This window comes from Gadus macrocephalus, chromosome 12 (genome assembly GCF_031168955.1).
Source record: "Gadus macrocephalus chromosome 12, ASM3116895v1".
Lineage (NCBI taxonomy): Eukaryota > Metazoa > Chordata > Actinopteri > Gadiformes > Gadidae > Gadus > Gadus macrocephalus.
This window is the reverse complement of record NC_082393.1, coordinates 20,174,577-20,195,479: the sequence shown is the minus strand read 5'-3', so window position 1 is coordinate 20,195,479 and position 20,903 is coordinate 20,174,577. Positions and strand designations below refer to the sequence as shown.

The 20,903-nt window shown below is 42.1% G+C and overlaps 1 protein-coding gene across 5 annotated transcripts in view; it reads right to left on the bottom strand.

The window, feature by feature from the left end:
* The window catches only part of ect2 (epithelial cell transforming 2), a 39,023-nt gene that overhangs the window by 17,440 nt on the left and 680 nt on the right, over positions 1-20,903 (bottom strand). For 2 of the 5 annotated variants that reach the window (XM_060066646.1, XM_060066649.1), the window contains exons 2-15: positions 20,449-20,615; positions 19,440-19,519; positions 17,909-18,001; positions 15,765-15,947; positions 14,206-14,295; positions 13,693-13,800; positions 11,243-11,316; positions 9,827-9,957; positions 9,285-9,400; positions 8,911-8,973; positions 7,707-7,932; positions 4,889-5,013; positions 2,587-2,706; positions 1,160-1,228 (exon numbers count right to left, since the gene is read on the bottom strand). In XM_060066646.1, the coding sequence (XP_059922629.1) occupies positions 1,160-1,228; positions 2,587-2,706; positions 4,889-5,013; positions 7,707-7,932; positions 8,911-8,973; positions 9,285-9,400; positions 9,827-9,957; positions 11,243-11,316; positions 13,693-13,800; positions 14,206-14,295; positions 15,765-15,947; positions 17,909-18,001; positions 19,440-19,519; positions 20,449-20,581 (1,611 nt within the window). In that variant the 5' untranslated portion in view covers positions 20,582-20,615. The remainder of the gene's footprint in view (positions 1-1,159; positions 1,229-2,586; positions 2,707-4,888; positions 5,014-7,706; positions 7,933-8,910; positions 8,974-9,284; positions 9,401-9,826; positions 9,958-11,242; positions 11,317-13,692; positions 13,801-14,205; positions 14,296-15,764; positions 15,948-17,908; positions 18,002-19,439; positions 19,520-20,448; positions 20,616-20,903) is intronic. The other 3 variants (XM_060066648.1, XM_060066650.1, XM_060066647.1) reach the window with 2 other exon arrangements.

Here is a 20,903-nt window from a genome sequence, read left to right as displayed (position 1 = left end):
TAATAAATAATATATGTGCAAACAATGAGCAAAGTGATGCTGTCTAACAATTAGCAGTGTGCCCCCTTTTCCAAGTACAACGCTGTGTGGGGAAATCGTTTTACAGTGTAACCTTTCAAAACATCATTACATAATTTACATACTCTACATTTTTTAAGTGTTTTCAGTAAACACACTGCCCAAAGAGAATAATACTGAGATAAAAAAGTCCCACAGTCTTCATTCATGACTTAAAGACAGAAACAACAAGACATTAGGGCATAGTCATTTTTGAAAAATGCATGCAGTTCTAAGATATTTACGAGTCCTTCTCACACTGCGTTGGGCTTCTAACCGCCAAACGACATAGCAGTCTATCCTCCGTGAAGTAGTGTAGTGTTTAACACTGTATATCATACAACGATTTCAATATTATTACTAGATGGTATATTCACAATGGCCAAACTTACGTTTGTGTGCCACAGTGAATGATGTTTGACCTTGCCAGTTCAACAACAGATTATCATAGCTTTCCTCTGAAAAATATTTCAGAGGTCCCTATAAAGAAAACAGCAGTGTGCCTTATTAAATAGTGAGAGGTAGCTCCAAATATATATCTTTTTGATTTGATTCTTGACTCGTGCTTTGTCTGCATTGAGTTGGTATCAAGTTAATGTATCAGTGCATTTCTAAGGCTACAAGTACATAAGTAGTTAGTTTAAGTTTATTTTGTAAATTCAGAGATATCTTCGAAGTTTACAGAAAATAGTTTACTGATTAATATTGCATTACCACTGTTTGGTTGATAGTGCTCACTAAAAGGGCACAAAATGAAACTAAAAATCATTTTAAGACCGTATAAAATGGTATTATTCCAAGGTGGGTAAGTAGTCAAACAATAAGGGCCTCACGTTTTCCCTGAGGAAAAGCTATCTTCTGACATATAAGGTTGGCATTATTAGCAAATGCCAACATTATTAGCAAATATTACGTTCGTTTTTCAGCTGCATATCAAAAGCAATAACAACAAACCGTTCAGAATGTTGTTATTTTAGTTTGCATGATTGCATTAAGACGGTCAACAACACATGTCCATACATGATGCAACATCAGTCCACCCTGCCACAATCTGGTGATGACATACAGACAGACAATAATACTACTTAATAAATGTACTCACATATTTGAGGATGATGTTTCCTATGCTCTTGTCCTCTGACCAGTCATTCAATAGCTCCTCAAGGTCAGCCTTTAAAAAGGAATGAAATCATCAACAGCCAATAAGTCTTTCAAGATTGAGGCAAAGCCAAAGTTAAATACTGTGTAAAAGCCCTTGTTTTCTGATCATCCCTGCTCTATTTTACAATTCCTTTTTATGTTAACCCCCCACTTTGCCCCTTATCTAAAGAAATGGAACGTATAAAGAAAAGCAAACTTCAAACAAAAACCAGACCACACTGGCAGGATTTTGGCTGACCCTGTGGGACTCGGAACAATGATACTGCTCTAATATACCCAACCCAGTAACTTTAAAGATGATTCTAATGCAGAAAAAGGCAGAAATGGAGCATTATTAGTGGTGGACTTTGACGTAAGCCCACAGGCTACTCTAGGAATGATCAGTTTAGCAGAGTGTTTAATTAACGGAAGCGCTTGTCCTTTTCCCTTGAAACACAAGTTTGTGCGTGAAAAAGATGCGTGGGCTGATCCATAGTCCACACTTTCCGCGGTCAACCGCGGTCACACATCAAAAACAATATTTTTAAGGCTGTGTGTATATTGGGACGGGGCATGAATGTTTGTTTATTCGTATGGTTTACACACAACCTCCATAACAGCATAAGTGGGGATTGAGCAGCAATCTCAGTTTTATCCTAGTTTCATTAAAAAAAGTTGAGCGGTTGCAGGCCGCTGGGCTGACTTAAGGCAACAATTTGTTTTGGGCGGTTTGCGAGTGCTGCCCACGCAGAACTATAGTAATATATTCACCGATTTGAACTGTACCCATAAAATACATATTTCTCAATTGAAATTGAAAAAAAAAACTACTATACAGAGATTGAATAAATTCATATTAAAGGAGACATATTATGTTGTTTTCCCAACAAGTAAACAGTATTTGAGTTCCAGAACATGTTTTTGCATCGGCGGGGGATTCAACCCAGGGATTGTACTCCCGGAGCATAGCTGCAGGGCTGCCGCCGGGTTCCCCCCCGCCGGAGCTGCTTGTCCGCTGGTCGACAAAATCTTAGCTATGCTCTGATTGGAGGGGAGTGGGAGGTAATATTCAACTGTGCCCCCTTCCTACGTAGGACGGGGCGCCGAAACTGACCCGCTCGTTTGGTAGCTGTAGGCGGGGTACTTTCAGAAATCCAAAATCCCATGAAAAGTGTTGTCATAATATGTCCCCTTTAAGTATGTCTTGGCTGTATACAATTCAATAAATAAATTTTTGCAAAATAAATATAATGCAATATGAATGCGAAAGAAAAAAATAAATATATATATATATATATATATATATATATATATATATTTATATGAATTATGTTGTTCTAGAATCTACATGCATGCATGTTTTCGGGTGTACTTAAAAAAAAGACTTACCTTGATCTTTCTGTGAACGTCATAAATGTCGGGGATACTTCCAAATATGGTCTTTATTTCCTCCTGGGCCAGAATCGGGCCCCCTACCTGCCCTTCCTTCTCCAGCGGGATCTTGAAGAGCTGGGAAACAAAAAGATCCAAAAAAATAAAAAGACAAACCACGAGCACACAAAACACACAAACAGATTAATGTCCACGAGTCAACACACAAGGTGCAGCAAGTGTAAAGCTGTTGAAAACAAGCGTCGGCTACGAACACAAACACTTTTCACCCTCTTCAAAGCAACCCGAAGGGACAGGATAGTGTTTTGTTTCATGCATGGACGGATTACAGCCTCAGCTTTAGCAGAGTGAACAAACTTTGCTTTCAGAGCATGTAGGACTCAACAATCAAAGGAGGAGCCTCTTCACTGGTATTTGTGTGACCTTGCTTAGCTTGTATGGAAATATCTTGACAGTGTCACCTTTAGAAATGCTCACAAAGAGACACAGCATATGGCAAGCTACCAAATTTAACGATGATGCATTCAAGTTGCATTCATGCTACCTTAATATGTTTCAACACTTGCATGTTGACACACTAACAAGTGTCAGGCTGTACAGAGTGCTTTTCATTATCAGAAAGCACAGAAAGCCTGAATCTAAAGGCAAATGCGGTTGCCGAATGCTAAGTGCAGTGTAGAACAACGATAAAGTATCCCAATGCCATAGTAGTCAGGAAATATACATTTACAAAATGGTAAAAGGAAGAAAGTACAGACAAAACTATCAACAACAAAACAAATGGACTCTGACCATACAAAGCTATGCAAGTGAATCGGATGGGATTTACTTACTTCACAAGTGTACGTAAAACAATGATAAATAAATATTCTTGCGCAGCATATTGTCAAGTAGTATATAGACCGAGAAGGCTGAGGCAAGTCTAGCTAAATATATGATATCAATTGTGGGTATCAATTGTGGGAAAAATAAATGCATGTGCTTTTTTTTGGTCCAAAATAAGTAAAAGGTGGTTGGTTGCTAGCTCATTTAAAGATGACTGGCACCGGTATAAAAATGACTGCAGGAGGAAAGCTTAAAAATTGCTTAATGAAGTACTCCATCCTTGCTTTTGGCTGCGTATTTCCACTTGAATAAAAACGAATGCAATGGGAAAACGAAATGAAAGAATGACCACAAAACATTCACAAATAGAAGGCCTTTCCCTTTTCATTACCGTCCCTTTTACCTTTAAATGACTAAACCATGAAGGGGCTGGCCTGGCGTTTAATCTGCGCTCCTTCACCACCTTCTCTTTGGTAAATGCCAGACGATTTGAGAGAAGAGAGGAGAGCTGGTATTCAGGTGAATGTTAATGGCGGCCGCTGCGGCAGGGCTAACCTTTCAGTTCAAGACACTAATGAGAGAACAGCCTGCCACGGTTACACTGGGGACGCCGGGCGAAGGGAGGCTGGCTGCTTTGGAGAAGAAGGCTCCGAAGGCTTATGAACTGATGAGTGAGCAAAACGCCTCGCGCGCCTTTGTGTATGAAAAGGTTGTGTTGGAAACGAAATGAATATAGGAGGAGTGGGGGGTGGGCGAGAGAGGGAGCGAGGGGACCGGCAAATGGATTCTAGAAATCCTAGATGGGGTGGAGAAAAGACATTCCGATGGACATGACTTTTTTTTATCATGAAAAATAAATCAAATTTTTTTTATAAAGGGTATGGTTGACGGTAAAGCAATCCAGTGTTATTATGAAGCTGGAGCAAAGTTAATTTGATTGATGAATTGGTCATCATACGTACAATATTAGCTACCAATTCTCAAATACATTTGAGAATTGGTAGCTAATATTTCACATATGATGACAAATAATCAATCAAATTAACTCTGATCTCTTGTATTTACAGTGTCAAAGGTAGGGGCCATATGAACAATAGAGACTGAATAAGGTATAAAAAAATAATAGCTCTATAGAGGAGTGAGTGAGACAAAGAGTGAGGGAGGGAGAGAGAACCATGCAAGCTATTTCCTCCCACGCTGTTCACTGGTCAGTTGCTTGGCTTACCACTGGGACCAGGAGATAAGGACACACACAATTGAAAATGTTGCCATGAAAAACCACTGGGCCCAAGCTGGAAGGTGGCAAGAAAATAAATGTTCCACCCTTGAGAGAGAGACACACACACACACACACACACACACACACACACACACACACACACACACACACACACACACACACACACACACACACACACACACACACACACACACACACACACACACACACACACACACACACACACACACACACCTTTAGTATGGTATTCAAGATGTCCACGTAGTTGCTCTCGGTCTGATAGAGCTCCTTAGTGACCTGCCACCGAGCAGACTGTTTGGTTAGCATCGGTGTTGAACTCTTGTTGGGCTTGGAACTCTCTGGAAGGATGAGAGGGAGAGATAATGGGAGGATGGAGAGGCATAATTAGTGGTTTCTCATGGTTACAATACTGAACATCTGTTTGTACTTTTTTTTTTATATAATTGGCAAGTGCAGCTGAGCAGGATGCAGGTGTACTGAGCCGAATGTGCCATGTTTTTCAGTTTTACAACTATCGTCTTGACTTGGCATGGAGTTTGCCAGTTAGAAGAGAGTTCTCCTGTAACTCACTTGACAGGTAAACAAACAAAAAGTGTGCAATCTGCTCAAGCTGTTACAAGTTAGATTTTCTGCACAGGGACAGTCGACAAAGCCGACGTGAACCAGGGATTTAACCAATCACCCTCCAGCGACTGGACACTCATCTTTCCCTCCAGAGCTACGGCTACATTTAATATACAGCTTGGTTATATCGGTCAGGACATATATAGTATTTATTTATATGGTTTTCTGTAGACCTTTTCACAGGGAAGTGTTGTACGATGTTTAACATGACAATTTATTTGGGCTAACCAATAGAAAACAGGCGAAAGATACCAAGCTAGAGAGCAATAAAGAAACAAGTCGACATTGTGCCCCAGGCTCCGCTTTGAGCAACCCCATGTTCAAAATGTTGCCTTGACGCAACATAATTGCTGAACTGAAGGGGGGAATGCATGTTGAGGTTTGACTTGCCCTCATCAAACAGATGTACGATATATAGACTCAGGCTCCCTTCTCGGGAGGCCTTTTAACCGTCATGACTCAAATAACTAAAGAAATTACACGGAAATGACGGGGGGTGGAGAGAACACAATGGTTAAATGGATGCATTACTTTATAGAGAAGATCCAATTGATGACGATATCGCTCAATAATTTCCTCTTTAAAAGATGGGGCTATTAAAAAATAGTGATATAGCTGGCCTGTCACAAAGTTGTTAATTACAGATAAAACTGCCAGAAGTATCTAACTCTGTTGAAATTACTATTATAACCTACCCCACGTCTTTGAGATTCCTTTATCAAAGACAAAGTGGTTTGTCCAATTCTTAATTCTAAAGAAAGGTGGATTTGGCGTTCTGGAGAATGAATTGAGCCGTTAGCCCGTAACACCTGGCCCTGCACAGGGGGGCTGTCCTGCTTTGGAGCATTAGGTCAATCCATTACCAGAATTCGATCGTGAGAACCGAGCAAACACAGCCTTTAATTAAACGGAAATGGTACGAAACAAAGATATTCCGGACATTTTGGAAATACAGGACATCCAGTCAGTCAGTGATGTCCGACACTGGTATGGGCCGGTATCCGACACCCTTTTGAATACATAGACCCTGCCGCCTGCCGAAAAATCTTTTGAAGCAACAGACTGTTGGGAGCGCCACCATGGAAAACTACATCCTGGGGGGGGGGGGGGGAACACTAGAATATTTAATAAATATTATTATCACATCCAGTTAGTTTAAGTCTGTCTCTGTTGGCATTGCCGCTTCTCCAACTGGACGACAGGTGTCAAGTGCTACTGAATATTTGAATAGGGTTCTGGTATCTGAACACAAAAAACTAAGGATAATACTGTCGTCACTTGTTTGGCTGGGAAATTTTGACGATTGCCATCATACGGGTACTTCAAATGAAGGACTGACGTGAAACGTTTTTAACGAAATGTAACCTGACCTTTTAAATAAGTAAAGAAAAAAAAAAAATGTAATATGGAAAATAATTTAAACATTGATTTGCTGTATACTATCCATGCACATTAATTGGGTGCCAACCTACCACATACACAACTTTACCATCCGCAACAGTCTCTTGGTGTGGATCCAGGAATGCACTGAGCTATTGGATGCTCTGGTTCGTCTCTGCCTCTGGCTTTAGCTGTATTGGAGCGATAGTTCCCTGGTACTAGACATGCACCCATGCCTGTTCCCCGTCTGCCTGCTAACCGTGCTTGGCCTCACTCTTCCCCTACTCCAGACTCGCTTCTCAGCCCAATGCCTGCCGCTTATATACTAGCCTCTGGGAAACATGGCACGGTGATAACGCGGCAACATAAATCGTGTAATTCCAAAAGCGAATCATAGGATTTTCGGTTGGTTCTCTCACATGCCACGGTGTTGTGCCATCCAATGCTGATCACTGGATGACCAGCATCTACTCAGGTAGGTGCTGTGCTCACAGCACCGTAAGCAAACACAGATAGAGTATCTCTCTCTCTCGGCTTTGAGCAGATGGGACTTGTTCCACCTGGCGGGGCTCTGAAGGGAGACAGACCGTACTGGACTGTGAAGGGTGGTCGGATAAAGACTTCTCTTCATTGCCCATTCTTCCAGCGTCCCGTCACAGGCACGACACGACTTCTGTCTTCTTCCCGGAAGATCTAAAACCTATCCATTTCATCCAGATCTCAAGCCAGGATTTGTGTCGTCGGCCGGTCAAACCTCACACTTTACAGAAACCTTGAAAGTGGTCAGAAAAACCCGGGAGTAGAGAGGCACAGGAAATGTGCTCTGGACGTTTCAGGGTCATAACCAGTCCGCGACATCTTCCGTTTTCGTGACACAGGGCACCCACAACATAGCATATCGATGCTATAAACACCAGCTCCCCCTCATCACCACGGGACCATGACCATGACCCATTAAGGATTCCCCCCCCTCCTCATCGCCACAGCTCCAGGGTTGGGTAAGGAAGGGGGAAGGGAGGGATCGTACCTGCAAGAGTTTTGCAGTTGTCGGGGGTGTTGGAGATGTCCAGCAGGGAGCCCATGGACATGGAGTGCTCGGCCGAGGGCCTCTTGCGGGGCGGCGGGAAGGGCGAGATCTCCGTCTGCTTGGTGAGCTGGGCCAGCGTGTCCCGCAGCCGCCGCCGCTTGCGGTTGCTGTTGGGCGTGTTGAGGGAGAGGAGGGACTCCGCCTTCTTCATGGCCGGGCTCTCATCCTGGGGGAGTGCAGAAAATAAGAAAAAATGAATTAGAAATATCCGAAAAACTAATAAGAAAAAAAAGTGTGCCCTCTCCAGGATTACACGTTTGTGTGGCTTCTTCTGTGGCTGTCTTGTGATATAAGAGCACAGCCATTTCGTGTGGTAAATTGGTGAAGGGACTGCATTTTATTTTTTGTTGATTTTCAATGCAGGTCCACCCTTCCGCGTTGCAAATTAGCAATAAAAAAAAACATCGTTATCGGTTTGAGAACATTTTAGCATATCAGAGATGAAGACTCATGTGTCATCCACACTGCGCACAAACAACTGTGTATTCCTCAGCACCCACACTATTCTAACAAGTGGAGGACAGAGGCGTTAATAGCCTTTTCCATCCACCATGAAGCTAAGAAAACCTGCGAGTCCCTTGAATGCGCCCCCTCAAGCACTTCCATTTTTTTTTAATGGTCCAAAAATCCTTTTTTTTTTTTTCATTATTCAGGTGCCCATAAATAAGGCTACTGAAAGACATTGCACCTTTTGTTTTTATTTTTTAAAAGCTTGTTTTGGGTGTCTGTTAAAAAAGCCTTGTTGCCAATTGCCATTGGAGACAGAGCTGAGAGCTCCCAGTCAAGCATGACACACAAGAGACACGTGGCCTCTATTATTAGGGCTCCTTATCCAATCATCGGGATTGACACTGATCAACATGAGCCACTGTTCCGTGTGAACCCACACCCCACAAACACAGATTCCAATCATAAAGAAATGATAAATAAGAAAATGCATTCAACTGACAATCTAGACACATCTTGTCAGTTTCTGAGACATCACTTGGAAGCAGAGATTGCCCTGCGGGGCCGTGTGTGTGTGTGTGTGTGTGTGTGTGTGTGTGTGTGTGTGTGTGAGTCTACTAGACAGTGTAGCTTGTGTTTGTTATAACTCTTTTGAGGGTTGGTGATTCCCTACATCTGCATCCTGAGTGGCACTCACCTTCTCATAGAAGTACATGGACTCTCCTGCTCGCGCATCCATCTGAATGCTTCCCCAAAACCACTACAAAACAGAAAGACGGGGGAAATTAGAAGTTTTATCCTCCATTGTCAATAAAGTCCCATGATGCGTCGTGAAAATAGGACAGGAATGCTTAGAAAGGCATCCAAGTCGTCTAGCAAGGCATTTTTCCAAGTCTGAGAAAGAAGGTTTTGTTTTTTTTCAAACGTTGAATACGAATTACTAAAATGGCAATATTTTACTGGGAGCACCTTCAATAATTCACAAGCTGGGGATTTTAGGGTTAGACCTGACAGACGGGCCACTTATGACGCACATATTGCGAACCAGGTATTAAACAGGGGTCGGCCTACCTCCTGCTTGACAACATAGAGTTTCTTAGTGGGCGTGAAGGGCAGCTCCTTCACAGAGTTCTCCTCCACCACCATGTGTGTGCACCGTTCGTCCCCCAGCTCCAGGGAGGTGCCCCCTGCAACAGGACACACACACACACACACACACACACACACACACACACACACACACACACACACACACACACACACACACACACACACACACACACACACACACACACACACACACACACACACACACACACACAAAGCACCACCGGCATTGAGATGCAATGATGCACGGAATGTATTGTTGTAAAGTCAAGTGATCCAACGGAAAAATAAAAACACATTATGTCGGTTTGAGTAGGTGTGAAGTAAGAAAAGGTTTGTGTTAACAAAATGATTGATACTTTTGCTTGTGCCTTGCAGCATGTTGCACCAGCATCAGGTTCCTATCAGATATACAGCACTCATGGGAAGAAAACCCACTGTTGAGCATACATCCACAACAAAATCACAGCAGCTTTACTCTGTGTGCGTGGTTGTGTGATACGGACCATGTTTGAGGGTCCTCTCCTCCATGTTGGCCTTATCCTCCTCAGAGAAGCCCAGGAAGCTGAGGACACAGTCCTGGAACGGGGGCACTTTGAAATCTGTACGGAACTTTTCGTCGTCGGCTTGGAAAGACCTTTGAAAGCAATTGCCCACACATATTCACTCACTTATAGAAACAGGGTTATCAAAACTAGTAGGCAAAAATAAAGTGGTATTTAGATGGTCAATTCGATTTTAATTACTGGATTCCTTTTTTAATTTTAGTGATCACAAACACACACACACACACACAACTGGGCTGTACTGGAAGAGAATGGTCAAACTCAGATGAGGTTCGTCGTCTCTACTGTAGGCTACAATCAGTTGATCATTTGTACTTGTAAACTTGTAAAATTATCATGTATTGCATATTGTCAGTTTTAAAACTAACTTTTCTCCTGCAATGGACTTTGTTTTTTTGAGAGGTTAATGATGTTTGTGCAATGTATTGAAGTGTTGTATATACAGTGTTTCTAACTTTTGGGATATTGATAGGTTTTTGTACTGTATGTATGTTTATATGTCTGTGTATTGTTTTTTTGTTTTATGTGGACCCCAGAAAGATTAGCGACCACAGCTGTGGAAGCTAATGGGGATCTAAATAATGATAAAGAATAAAGAATAAAGAATTTCACTGACACCGCAGCAGTACCTGAAAAAAAAAACGTCCAAACAGCTGAATACAGCTTTGGCAATCCTTCCAAAAGAGGCCGCTGTATAATATGATGTATTGTTATGCCTTACAGCAGAATGGGTTGGGAGGGGGCAAGTCTGAACTGGAGTAGAATCGCCCCTGCTTCAAATCTGATTTGAATTACCACGTTCTATTCAACAAAGTCATGAACAAGATTAAATTGAGAGATTTCAGGCTGACGATACATTTATTTATATAAAAAGGGAATTATCAGCCCTTTGGGGTTGCGGACATTGCAACTATTGTGTAAAAGTAAAGCTCCTTCATGTTTAAGTCTGCTTCAGATTGGAGCCTCAGAGCACGAGTTGCTCGCAATTCATTAAATAAAAAATAAAAGCTTGAGTTGCTTTGTTAAAACTGAACAACGTAGGCAGGAGAGATTACAAAGACCTTTAGTCTGAGAGCTCTATGGGCCACACGGTCTGTAGTATGAACTTGCATCTGGCCCTGACCAGAACCACCAAGTTCAAACTCAGCATCATTAAATGTTCATGGCTCTCCATTTACTTAGTTGGCGATATTTCTCGACTCAAGGACTCAATCTTCCACACATGAAACGGAGGACAAGACAACGAATCACAACCAAATCCTGGTCGAGTATTACCGGAATTGTGCCCAGTGTATTTATACGGAAACAATTCCACACACTCATAGACACAGACTCTACTGTGAACTTTTAACTTACACGTAGTCCCTGCTGTCCCAGGCCTTGCGTATCCAGGACGGGGTGAGGATGGGAGTCCCCATGCATACTGCCAACTGAAAGAAACACGTTCAGGGGAATAAGATAGTGACACACATCCATACGTTTATGACACATTTATCGATTATTACATAAATTACATTCCCTGCACGACGTTATGGCAGATATTAAATAATAATAAGATGAGTCATGCATCCGAACAACTCCCAAACTTTCATGGTGGGCAAAAGGCCAAGGCTCAAAACAGGCCCACTGTACCATTGGACATTATTTTTTAAAGTGGGCAGAGCGTTTTTAAAATCAGATTTTTTTCCAAATGTGTTTATGCCTTTTCTAGGGGTCCAGGCTTCAGTATAGCCCCTTTTAATGTGTTCGTGCATGCCAGTAGTGCTGCTCTGAAATGCCAGACATTTTGCACAGATAGAGAAAGACTAGTGAATTATCAACAGACTTTATAAAAAAAACGGTCTGAGTAAGAGAGCGAGAGAGAGATAGAGGAAGACGAGCTAGTATTGTCAACAGACGGAAAAACAGCACAGCACACAAGTATAAAAATTTGCTATTGTCTAACTTAAAAAGATGTTCAAATCACTTCACAGCGAGCACTTTCAGTGAAACGATACCTCCCCAGTCAGTCTCAATGGTCCCCGGTCGAGCTGCGACTCACATTCACAAAAAGAATATGGATACAAACTGGCTTTCGCTTAAAGTGTAAAAAATGCATTATTTCAAAACAAATTCTAAACCTGTTCCTGATCCCCAGCCACCTGTTCTTTTTTAAGAACCAAGTGTCAAGCTTTAAACGGAAAATAGCTGAGCGTGTGACACACGTAACCAACAATTTTTTCAGAGGGATTGGTTTGTTGTTTGTTTAGTTTTTTTTGTGCTGCAAAAAAAACTCAAGGGAGAAAAACAAAAAAGGCAGACAGTGTCGGTGTGGATGGGAAGCTACAGAGAGAGAGGTAGACACAACAGGAAACAAAGAAAATAAATCGTACAAAAAGAAAAAGCATAACAAATTATCTATTCATTCCTATGGAAGGATAGACCGATGAGTGAGTCACCAAAATGTCAAAGTATATAAATTCAAAATGCATGTTGGGATAAATAAGAATGCATGTAGTCAGAATGCAGACTGCAAAACAAGTATCAAGATGAAACAGCAGGGCTCCAAACTGCAACCAAATGGTGGCATTTTGCGACCAAAATTTGAGAGTATGCGACCGAATTTTCCATCTGTAAATTTGCCCTTTTTTTTTTTTACACGTTAAACGTGGATCCGGAATCTTTAGCAGGCCAATGAGTGTAAGAAGGATAGGGAATGGCTGCTAATTTGTCGAGGGGGAGGGTCCTAGAGATTATCGAGCGAGCGTAAACGTCTGTGCGAAAGCGAAATATTACCCAACCTGCTACGTGCGTTTACAATGAGCAAGCAAACTATTAACTCGTTCTTCCGACCTTCGGCTAGTGTGCCAGTGCAAGTCAGTCCTGCACGGGTCTTTGTTTACAAACCCCACACCCGCAATACTTCAAACCGCATCCAACCCGTGTTCCAACAGTAGCCCGACCAGACCTGCGATAAATTGATATTGACACCCGAAGGAAAATTAGCAACATTAGAGGGGAATTACACTATCTGGTGTTTGGCTTGGTGCTTGAGATTGTTGTGCAAAAAAAGGACATCATCCACTGTTGACGGTTTTAGTTGACTCCTCCGCTCCTGATTAACATATCCAGCACCGGTGATGTGTCGCTCGCAATCGCAAAACCCGCGCCCGACCCACGCTGTTCAGGCGTATCCTCCTCAGAGGATGTGCGGGTCACCCGAACCAGTGCAGGACTCTGCTTCAGGTGCCATAAAGGGCTTTTCACATGGGAGACGTTTGTCGGGCCTGATAATGCATTCTCAATGGAGAGGCGAGCGGGCAGAGGAGGCTCAGCGTCCTGTCAAGTGGCACGACAATCGGGCGCACTCCCGTGAAACTGTCGCTTCCGTACTTGTCGAACGCATGCATGCGCAAACCGGGAAACATCTTGCATGCGCAAGATGAGAATCCCAATAAAATGTGACACTGAATTTGAAACAGCGCATTGTAATTTCTGCATTTATTATCAAAATACTTATTAGTAATACAGTGAAAACTAGTAGAAATGTGAATATTTGGTTGGTATGTTGATTAACGTCGTGTGCCCCTAAAATGTCTGGTTGCACCCCTAAAATTAGGGGCCACAGTGCTCCTTAAACGAAAAAAAAAAAAGAAATCCTGAACGGAAACGGTCTAAAGAAAGCTGAAATATATGCACCATTAGTTTGATCTAACTTTGACTTATTATTCTTTTTCAAAGTGTTATATTTTGACGTAAAGAATAAATATTGGTTGTCCATCACAGTAATAATGTCCTGGCTCCGCCCCCGACGTGACCGTACTAACCTTGTATTTCTCCCCGTGCGTCGAGTAGGCGATGAGGTGAGTGACCTTGGTGCTGAAGTCTTTGCGGATGGTTCCGCCCATGTGATGGACCAGGTTGACCAGGGTCTTCTGCAAGGAGGCCAAGAGAGGAGGAGTAGGAAGAAGGGGATACATCTTAACGGGAGCCAAAATCTTGTCAACCCTCCAGAAGTACTATCATTTATTCCTTGTCCTTTTGAGAAAAAAGGAAAAACTCCTTCTTCCAACTTGGGAGTTTTCCTGGATTTAAAAACATGCAGCACAAAACTAGCCTTGATAAGATATTTTTTTCATATGCTACTAGATAAAGGATCAGTAGTAGTTGATAGCTATAAACCTTTATGATGCTTAATGGAGTTGACTCATGATCTCATTGAATGATCAATGGACATAACTCATCAGTCCAAAAAGCCGGAGCACTCTGTCAACAAAGACACACGTGCCAAGGCATTGCATTGTAGTGATTTGGGCGTGACCAGGGGTGGTTGAACTCACCACCTCCTCTTTGTCACGGAAGCCGGTGAAGCACAGGGACAGATTGATCATGGTGGTGCTGTAGAGCGGGCGGCAGGAGAACGGCAGCGGCTGGAAGTCATACAGAGAGCAGAGTCAACACCGACAGCTGACATACACTAACATGCATGAAATGTAGGATTTTTTTTGTTCAAATTCATCTTCAAGATCACTAATTCAACAAACCGATGGGCCTTGTTTTTCTGAAAAAATAACATTACGTCACGTAGCAATGTTGATTTACGACATTTGAAACTGAATTCTCACTTCGTAGCAACAACAGGTTTTTGTTGTTTAAGGAAAAACAAACAAACCATGAACCTTAATCAAGCGTAAAAAAATATTAAATGTGAACTCTGATCATGATTAAAGCCTAAACTGACTGTGTGTGCGCCTGTTTGTGGATGCATAAAGATATATGTTGTAACTGTAAAACATTTATACCAACCTTCTATACATTTGTTAGCTAGGGCGAGCTAAGACTGACGGATAAGTAAACTAAAGCAAGAAATGAAGCAAGAACTAGCTAGAAGCAAGTTCTTAAGATAATAAATGTGATGTAATACTTGGAACACCAAACTCATGTGTACATTTTTTTCCAAGAATGTAAAATATTTGAAACATGCCTTTTTCAAAAGATGACAAATATGGCGTCAGACATTACATGAACACGGACGATAAAAAACTCTTGAAGCAACCCCTGGTGTTCCCAACAAAACCCAGTTCTGAATTGAAATTTGGCTTTTCATGGATAGGCCTCGTTACAAATTCCAGGGTGCTCAAGCATTCGACCCAAACCAAATAAAAAACAAATTTGTTGCAGAAAAATATTTCAGCACTTTTTGGGCCAAAACATCATCAAGCACAATACATCTTTTATATGCGACTGTTAACATAAGGTGTAGCGCGACGTGCATGGGTTGAATTTTGCTGATGAGGACGTGCCAACAAGCTCTGGTTATCGTGTCGATGGCAGGGCGAGACAGAGTGGCCTATTGCTCACGGAAGGACATTAAGGACCCATCTGAGAACGACTGGTCAGACGGATGGACGGAGAGCAAGTGAGATGGAGGAGGCAGAACCGTGTTTGTCAACAGCGCTATAGGCAGTCGGCGTTCATTCTTTTCCCCGCTCGTTTCTCAGCCGAAGCCCATCCTTCGGCTGAGAAAGATCCGAAGCAATTCGTGTAGTGTGTATAAAAGGGCCGTTAGATCCGTCTTTTGGACAGATTTAACCTTGCTTCTCCAAATAGAAGCTGCACACACACGCGCACGCACAGACTCTGTATTTACTGTGCTATGAATATTTCTACACATGCATCAAAGGACTAGAAAACCATAGCTTTAGGAGAACATATACCCCTAATCACAACCAAATTACACTACCATATTTCTATAATATCAATTGGAAATCAAAAACATGGACTAAATGGAGCTAAATGTTGGCTCGGAATATGTATAAAAAAATAAAGAGGTTCAGAAAAAAGTTGGGAATATGTGAAATAGTTGTTTTACAAGTGACTGTAAAAAGTTTGTACCAACCTCTTCCTTGGCGGCGCAGTGCAGAATCACAGGGGGCCCCACGATCCGGTTATCACGCTTATAGAGGTAGCTGTAGTCGGGTGAGTCGAAACTGGCGAGGACGTACACAGACTCAAACTCTGCGTTCTCCCCGTCTGCAAACTCCTGGACGCTGTCCGTCATTAGGCACGGTTTGTTAATGTCCTGCCAGAAAAGGAATAGGTCTGAAGGTTATGGGACAGCAGAATTAGTAGTCCATAACAATGCTCATAAAAACATGCTGGCTAGCGGTTTAAGTGTTAACAAGGGCTTAGAGAAACCCTCAGGTGGATTTAGAAGATTCACGGTTTGTTAGCCAACATTACTGCTTGAATGATTTTTGGTGAGTAACCAGCACTGAGGAAATATTAGTTGATTAATCGATTAGTCAATCGATTTGGGAATTAATGGATATTAATTTTGATAATAACTTGATGATTGTGGTAGTATATTGCTTAAGAAATGCAAATATTACGTGTTTTTTCTGAATGTATGTACAAGTAATTCCTGACATTGAACATCATTATAAACCCAAAAGAAGAAACTTGATGACCCGTGGGGTCCTCCCCAAACAGTTTATCAAAGAGCATAAATTCCAAGCTACATGTTGAACTTCCTTCAGGGGCTTATCCCTCTGAAGCAGTAAGTAAACCAGTCAGAAGAGGACCCCCACCAACTGACACACATGTGCATAAGCCCAAACAGACAGACTTAAGTTCTCCCTTTGGGTTCCTCAAATACACCCACGGCACCAAACAAAGTGCATGAAAATTGCTCTAGGCAGTAGAAATTGAACAACACTGGCCATTTGTTTGATAGAGAGGGAATACTGGAGAGAAACACAACAGTGAGGCGATGAATCAGAGCAACAGGGCTATTTGAATCAATGGCCACAATTAAATCATAAAGTAACTGCAAGGCTGCGCCGGGCTCAAGCTGGCCCGAAATAGCTGGTGTGAAATTATGTGAGCTACCTGTAAACCTGCTCATAAAACAAATTACCTCAGGTAAATTAGTTCCGCTAGGTGACAGAGGACAAAAGGCAATAGGAAAGAAACATTGGCCGCGTCGCTCGCACACACACACACACACACACACACACACACACACACACACACACACACACACACACACACACACACACACACACACACACACACACACACACACACACACACACACACACACACACACACACACACACACACACGGTAAACAGTAATCCGCATAACCAATTCAAAGAGGTTGCAATGCTTTTCTTGTGGTTTTTTACTTGAAGAATCTAAAATAGTGTATTTATTTCATTTATTATTTTTTTTTGTGTCATTTCAGTGTCATATTTTGTTTGGTTGAAAACTCAAAAAAACTGTTATACAACAACATTTGACAATAAAGACTGAAAAAACCCAAAACAGAAAGTTTGATCCAGCCAATCCTTTTGATTCTCATTCTGCATCGGTGAGTCATAGACCATATGCAACACCTCCAAAACATTGGATTTCCCTTTTTTACATGAGATACGAGCTCTGTCCCAATACGTTTCCTACACCTAAGGTCTGTAGGAAAAGAAAGGCCTGCAAAATAGAATACATTTTCTTCAACAACATAATAATCACCAGTGTAAAATGTAGCATGGGATATTCCTTAGTACGCTGCAACCAGCAAACCTTCCAGACAATGCAAGCACAGAGGACGTCCGAGATACCTTAAAGGTTTTTAATTGTTAATTTAGCCATAACAAGGCTTTAACCAAGAAGCACTCTTTGTCATTTTAGTCAATTCCTTTGACCAATGAAAAGTTTCCAAATGAAATTACACTAGAATGGTAGGATCTAGTGCTTGCAACAGATTGTCGTGTAATCGTTGAAGTTGGCCACACTGGTGTAAATTGCTCTGCTGGACCAAATGCATCACATAATTCAACACCACTACCTTTCAGCTCACCATGTGTGGAACGGTCATTGGATGGTGTAGGGGTGCAAGTGAGGAGTGAGTGAATCAACACATACTCCGAGTGCAAAAAGGACCCATGCAACAGTGACCGTCAAAGAGATTCCCCTCAAGTGTTAAAGCCGGACAGGTGAGTCGGACAGACAAACTGACAAACAAGCAGGCAGGTACCATACCATATTGACTATAGATTTTATCATCAATTTCTCCTCGGGACCAGACTCGGCTCCTCTTATCTTTACAACCAGGACTTCCATTACCTTGACGGCCTGTAAAAAAATATACAATAATGGAATACATCCGACCAGAAGTCTGGATGTCAAATATCATATGGGGAGAAGGTGAGAGGAAGAGGTAAAATGGCTGGCCAGGAGGGCAATAAAACGATGGAGACAGAGAGCCGAGACATTTTAAGATGCCAACAGAGAGAGGGGATAGGGGCAAAGAATCAAGGAAAGAGAAGGCAAAAATGTAATCTGACAGCTTAATTCAACAGGATGCTGACTGCAATGGAGGCGCCGACATTCAGGCCGCCAACTGAAGCCTGGTGGCAACATCCCTTTGTGCAGCGTTTGTTTATTTCTTGACCTGATGTACTTCTAATGTGATCAAGCTGTGTGTGATGGGTCAGTAGTACGCACACATAGATGTACAGATTGAAAATTTGAAGACTAACCCTATTGGAAATCAAAGGATTTGAACATTGTAGTATGGCGTGGAATGTGAGAGCCTCCACACACCTGAGCAACATTATAGGGTTTTGTTGCTTGACGTCTGAATGTACATGAAGGGATTTTTTTTTTTTGTGAGTACCACTGGACGATTTACGCTATCATGTATAGGCAGTTTTAGGCACTGAATTAAAAAAGCAAAAGGTGTCACAGATGTGAGCTAGGGAGAGCTGAATAACCTCTTGGGGTAGAATTGTGAAAGTCAGGGAGAGGAGATAGCAAGGATGTTGAACAGAGCGGCGCCTGGCAGCTGTAAACAGAATCAAGGAAACCACTTTATGCACAATTTAATGCTCAGGTGTGTGGAGGGGCTCTGCATGCGGCAAATATTATAGCATGTATTAACAGGCCTTATCTCCGACGTCAGGCAGGGGTGCAAGTCTATATGTGGATAGTAATGCCTTCACCCTCTTTCCCACTCCAACTACAATGACAGACATTTCCAACAGAAGGGATATATGGCTCAAAGAACTCTGCATCCATTTTTTGGGTTGATAGAGAAGACGCTACTCTCCAACTTCTTAGTGCTGAAATCTGTGTCAAGTGACAGAAAGTTGCATGATTCTGCGTGGTGCTTGCTTCTAAAAAAAATGAAACACTTGATCTCCATTTTTAAATATATACTGAAAATGTAACAAACTGTTCCATGATAGAGCTCCCTTGGGAGGGATCACTCTTCGATATACTGGCATTCCCCTGGCTTTGAACACCGAAGGATTAGGAGCATCCTAACCTTGTCCAGGACTAGCTGGGAATATACCTGTGACCATGGTTCAGTAACTTGTTCTTGAATAAGCCAAGTGTTACTTTTTCAATTGGATTTTCAGGCACCCAAGCCAACTCAAAAACGAGGTAAAAAAAAACAGAACTGTCCATGTTCTATATCAAGGTTGCATGAAATAATAACCTAAAATGGGATGGATGCATCATTGGTTTTGTTTACCTTCGGGAAGCGGTATGTACACCAGTAGCCTACCTTCAGAGCTTGGATCAGAAGATCATTTCTGGAGGCCTCTCCCACAAGAATTATCCTGGTCTCCAACCTTGGCAGCATGTCTGGCGAAGAAAAATAGAAAAAGTGGTCTTACTTTCTTAGACTTATGAACCCGAAACCAATTAGAGCCCAAGTTCATACCCTAACCTTTTTTTTTTTAACAAAAATGTACCTTCTAAAAAGCAGAATCCAAAATTGCATGGATATCTCTCTTAAACATAGTCACATCTAAAGCAGGAAATTATCCTGAAACATGCACAAGCGAAGTCACTCAGATTGTGGTCAATACAAAAGATAAATTACATTTAAGGAAACCATGGCAGGAAGGTTATCAGAACGACTGATGTAACCAGGATAAGCTCACTTAAAAAGAGGCAGGAAACTTATTTCAGTTTGTAGTTGCAGCGGTGAAGTGCATTTGCGTTACGTAGCTTGGTTGGTGTGAATCATTAAAACTGTATGTCAACGGTAGAGTTGAAAAACAGGCTGTGATTTTAACTAGATTAGCATAAATAGCAACAGCACCTATGTAACCCTTCTTTCACTCAAGTGACAAAGCATGCTGCTGTTCCACATACACACTTGAGGTAGTTGCTCAGCAGTCAACCCATTATCTGATTTAACAGGTGAACAGGGTGGTGTAGGAGGGTGATATATTTTGTAAAGATAATTTGAGGAGCAACCACTTTTTTAGATAGTAGTATCACTGTTGATGGTCCAACTATGGATTAAGAGGGTATGCAAAAGGTGGAGGTTTGTGAATTTGGAGCGGCAACAGGAAGGGAGATGTGTCCCTCCCTAAAGTGCAACAACGTGAGTGCATGCATATGTGAGCGTGCATGCGTGTGTGTGCGTGTACGAGGGGGCAGTGATACACATAATGGGCCTGGATGTTTTACTAGCACAAGTGGCAGCGAGGGAAAAGGTTGTCTGGAACAGAGTAGAAGGAGGGCAAAAGAACAAAATCAGGAGTGACCGTCGCAGGGCTAACCTTCGGCGTCATCCATTGCAGGACCCAGAAACCCATGGTCCTTTGTGGTTTCAGCCATCCTTGAGTCATAGACCGACGAATCGACCAGAATGCTCCTTGCCATCCCAGAAGTCACTATGCTGCTGTCAGTCATGACAGGAAGCAACAGAGGCACCAAACTGTCCAAACTATCAAAAGTTAACAGGAGTGAAAAACAGGGACACACAGAGTACAGAACAAGTGTGGGCTGGAAGAATTGAAAAAAATAAAATAAACGTATTCCAACAGAGAAGAGGTGACAACTGTCAAACTAGGAGCCTAGAGAAAACTTGGCATGCTTTAAAACAACCCGATCCTGCCCGTGTCTGACATCAACTATACCTTATAGAATTCAGAAACCTAAACTTTACAAGACCTGGATGCAAAAGAACTTCAAGACAATTTGTTTAACGCATTCTGAATGTATCTTATTATAT